This window comes from Limulus polyphemus, unplaced genomic scaffold, assembly GCF_000517525.1.
Source record: "Limulus polyphemus unplaced genomic scaffold, Limulus_polyphemus-2.1.2 Scaffold9450, whole genome shotgun sequence".
In the NCBI taxonomy this organism is placed as follows: Eukaryota; Metazoa; Arthropoda; class Merostomata; order Xiphosura; family Limulidae; genus Limulus; species Limulus polyphemus.
Window position 1 is genome coordinate 20,935 of NW_013675060.1, and position 2,416 is coordinate 23,350.

General features: G+C 33.0%; 1 protein-coding gene across 1 annotated transcript in view; it reads right to left on the reverse strand.

Moving 5' to 3' along the window:
* Nucleotides 1-1,321, reverse strand: part of LOC106475926 (rab11 family-interacting protein 4B-like) — a gene marked incomplete at its 5' end in the record, with an annotated part of 7,593 nt that extends 6,272 nt beyond the window's left edge. Inside the window, one exon of the mRNA XM_013936601.2 lies at nt 1,196-1,321. Within this exon, the coding sequence (XP_013792055.1) occupies nt 1,196-1,321 (126 nt within the window). The remainder of the gene's footprint in view (nt 1-1,195) is intronic.
* Nucleotides 1,322-2,416: the final 1,095 nt, after the last annotated feature.

Sequence of the window (2,416 nt, forward strand, 5' to 3'; positions counted from 1 at the left end):
ATGTGTGTATGTGTGTGTGTATGTATGTATGTATGTATGTGTGTGTATGTGTGTATGTGTGTATGTGTGTATGTATGTATGTATGTGTGTATGTGTGTGTGTATGTATGTATGTATGTATGTGTGTGTATGTGTGTATGTGTGTATGTGTGTATGTATGTATGTATGTGTGTGTGTGTGTGTGTGTGTGTGTGTGTGTGTGTGTGTGTGTACATAAAATAAGGATATCGTTGTAACGGTTGCGATTGAAGGGCGAACTCTTTTGGATTATTCTGTAAAAGGAATAATGAAAAGTCCAGTCCAATTAACGATAACAAAACATTTCTTCAAGTTCCGAGGGCAGCGTAACTAACGTTCACCGATAGGCCTGACTTCACAAATAAACTACGTTTAATAACAATTTAACTTACTTGGTAATTTCCTATGTCTATTTCGTCGTCGAAACACAGCATTAAACTAACTAACTGACGCAATCATTAATATACTAACTAGCTCAATCACTCACTCCAACAGACTCAATAATAAACTTTAGCATAACTCTCGTTTTACACGTGGCTCAAGTTGTTTCCTAAACTTTCGAGAAAGTTCCAGAATTGGAAGCCATACTCATCACGTTACGTTAAAATTCCCTCCAGCTAAACAACAATACAGATTTCTAGAAACGCCTACATTAAAAACATAGTCTTCAACAATAAGTCTTTCATGGACACAGAACTAAAACTTGCATAAACAATACTTAATAATGATGATGTATGAATTATAGACTTCTGAATTACAGGTTGGAATGATGTGTCAAACATATTATTTTCTCTTCTCTATGAGATCGTATACTTATAATGACATTCTTAAAATCAAAGCACATACACTCCACCAATACAAAAACTGTATCCTTTAGTTTTGACACTGTTTATCTATTTTATTTTGAGATGTACATTTTCATTAATATATTTGCTCCTTTTATAGTTATATCACCAGTGTCATTGTTTATTTTACAGACTAATAGATCTGAAAAATTTTAATAAATATGATTTTCAACTGATGAATATTTTTTGTCTATTTCGTTAATCACTTTGTGCACCTCAGCACTATTCATATTAACCTACGAGTCACTAACATAAAAGTATGAAAAATCTGTTGTTTTTTACTTTCAAATTTAGTACCACAAACTTTAAATGGCGAAGCTTTAAAAAATGTACCTCGCGCAATTTACGGATTTCCTGCTCCAATTCCAGAAGACTAGAGCTGCGAACTGGATGGATACTCTCCGTTTCTCTCCGATATCTCCGTAACTCGTCCAACTCGTGATTGAGATCTTTCAGCAACTACAATAAAGAAAGTTTTGGATTTTAAACCAGCCTTTTCAGTGAGATGAAATAAAGAATGAATTTTCGAATGAAAACTAAACCAAAGTAATCGCTTTTTAAAATTCATAACTTATAAAGACTGAATTTAACCAAAGACTTGAATTAATCTGACTTATAATGTGTTTATCATAATATTCTGTTTACATTATAATGTGTTTATTATAATATTCTGTTTACATTATATTAACGTTGTAAATTGTTATCCTTAATTTACAATATTAAGTACATTGAATTATATGTTGTTCTGGCATAACAGTATTCTGTACTGTATTGGATACAAAGTTCCACTACATCCTTTACTAAACAGTATGTTGTATTGTATTAGGTACTAGGATCTATTCCGCTACATCCTCTACTACACAGTATGTTGTATTGTATTAGGTACTAAGTCTATTCCACTACATCCTCTACTACACAGTATGAGAATAGGTCTTAGTACCTAATACAATACAACATACTGTGTAGTAGAGGATGTAGCTTTGTATTGTATTAGGTACTAAGTCCAATTCTGCTACATTCTCTACACAAAGGTTGGCTGAAAATATAAAAATTAGCAGTAAGGATTTCTTTAAATACATTAAAGGTAAACAAAATGTTAGGATGGGGGTAGGATCCTTGAGGGATGATAAAGGACGGCTTATGTCTGATGATTGTGAAATGGCTAGGTTATTAATTCTGCTTTTTATTCAGTTTTTACTAATGAAGATTTAAGCAGTATTCCACATCTTGAACAGGTGATAGATGGAAGTGAGATGACTGCATTAATTCTGAGCATGTTAACAAAAATTTGGAAATTTGAAGAACGACAAGGCTCATGGGCCAGATAATATTTCCACAAGAGTTTGAAGGAGGTTAAGGATTGGACATATGAGCCACTTGCTACTATTTTCTGTCAGTCCTTGAACAGTGGGCAGGTACCAAAGGATTGGAAGTTAGCTAATGTCACTCCTCTTTTCAAATGAGGTAATACAATTGTCCCAGTAATTATAGACCCATTAGTCTTACATCAGTTATGGGAAAAGTTTTTGGAAAGTCTAGTAAATAATGCTTTGC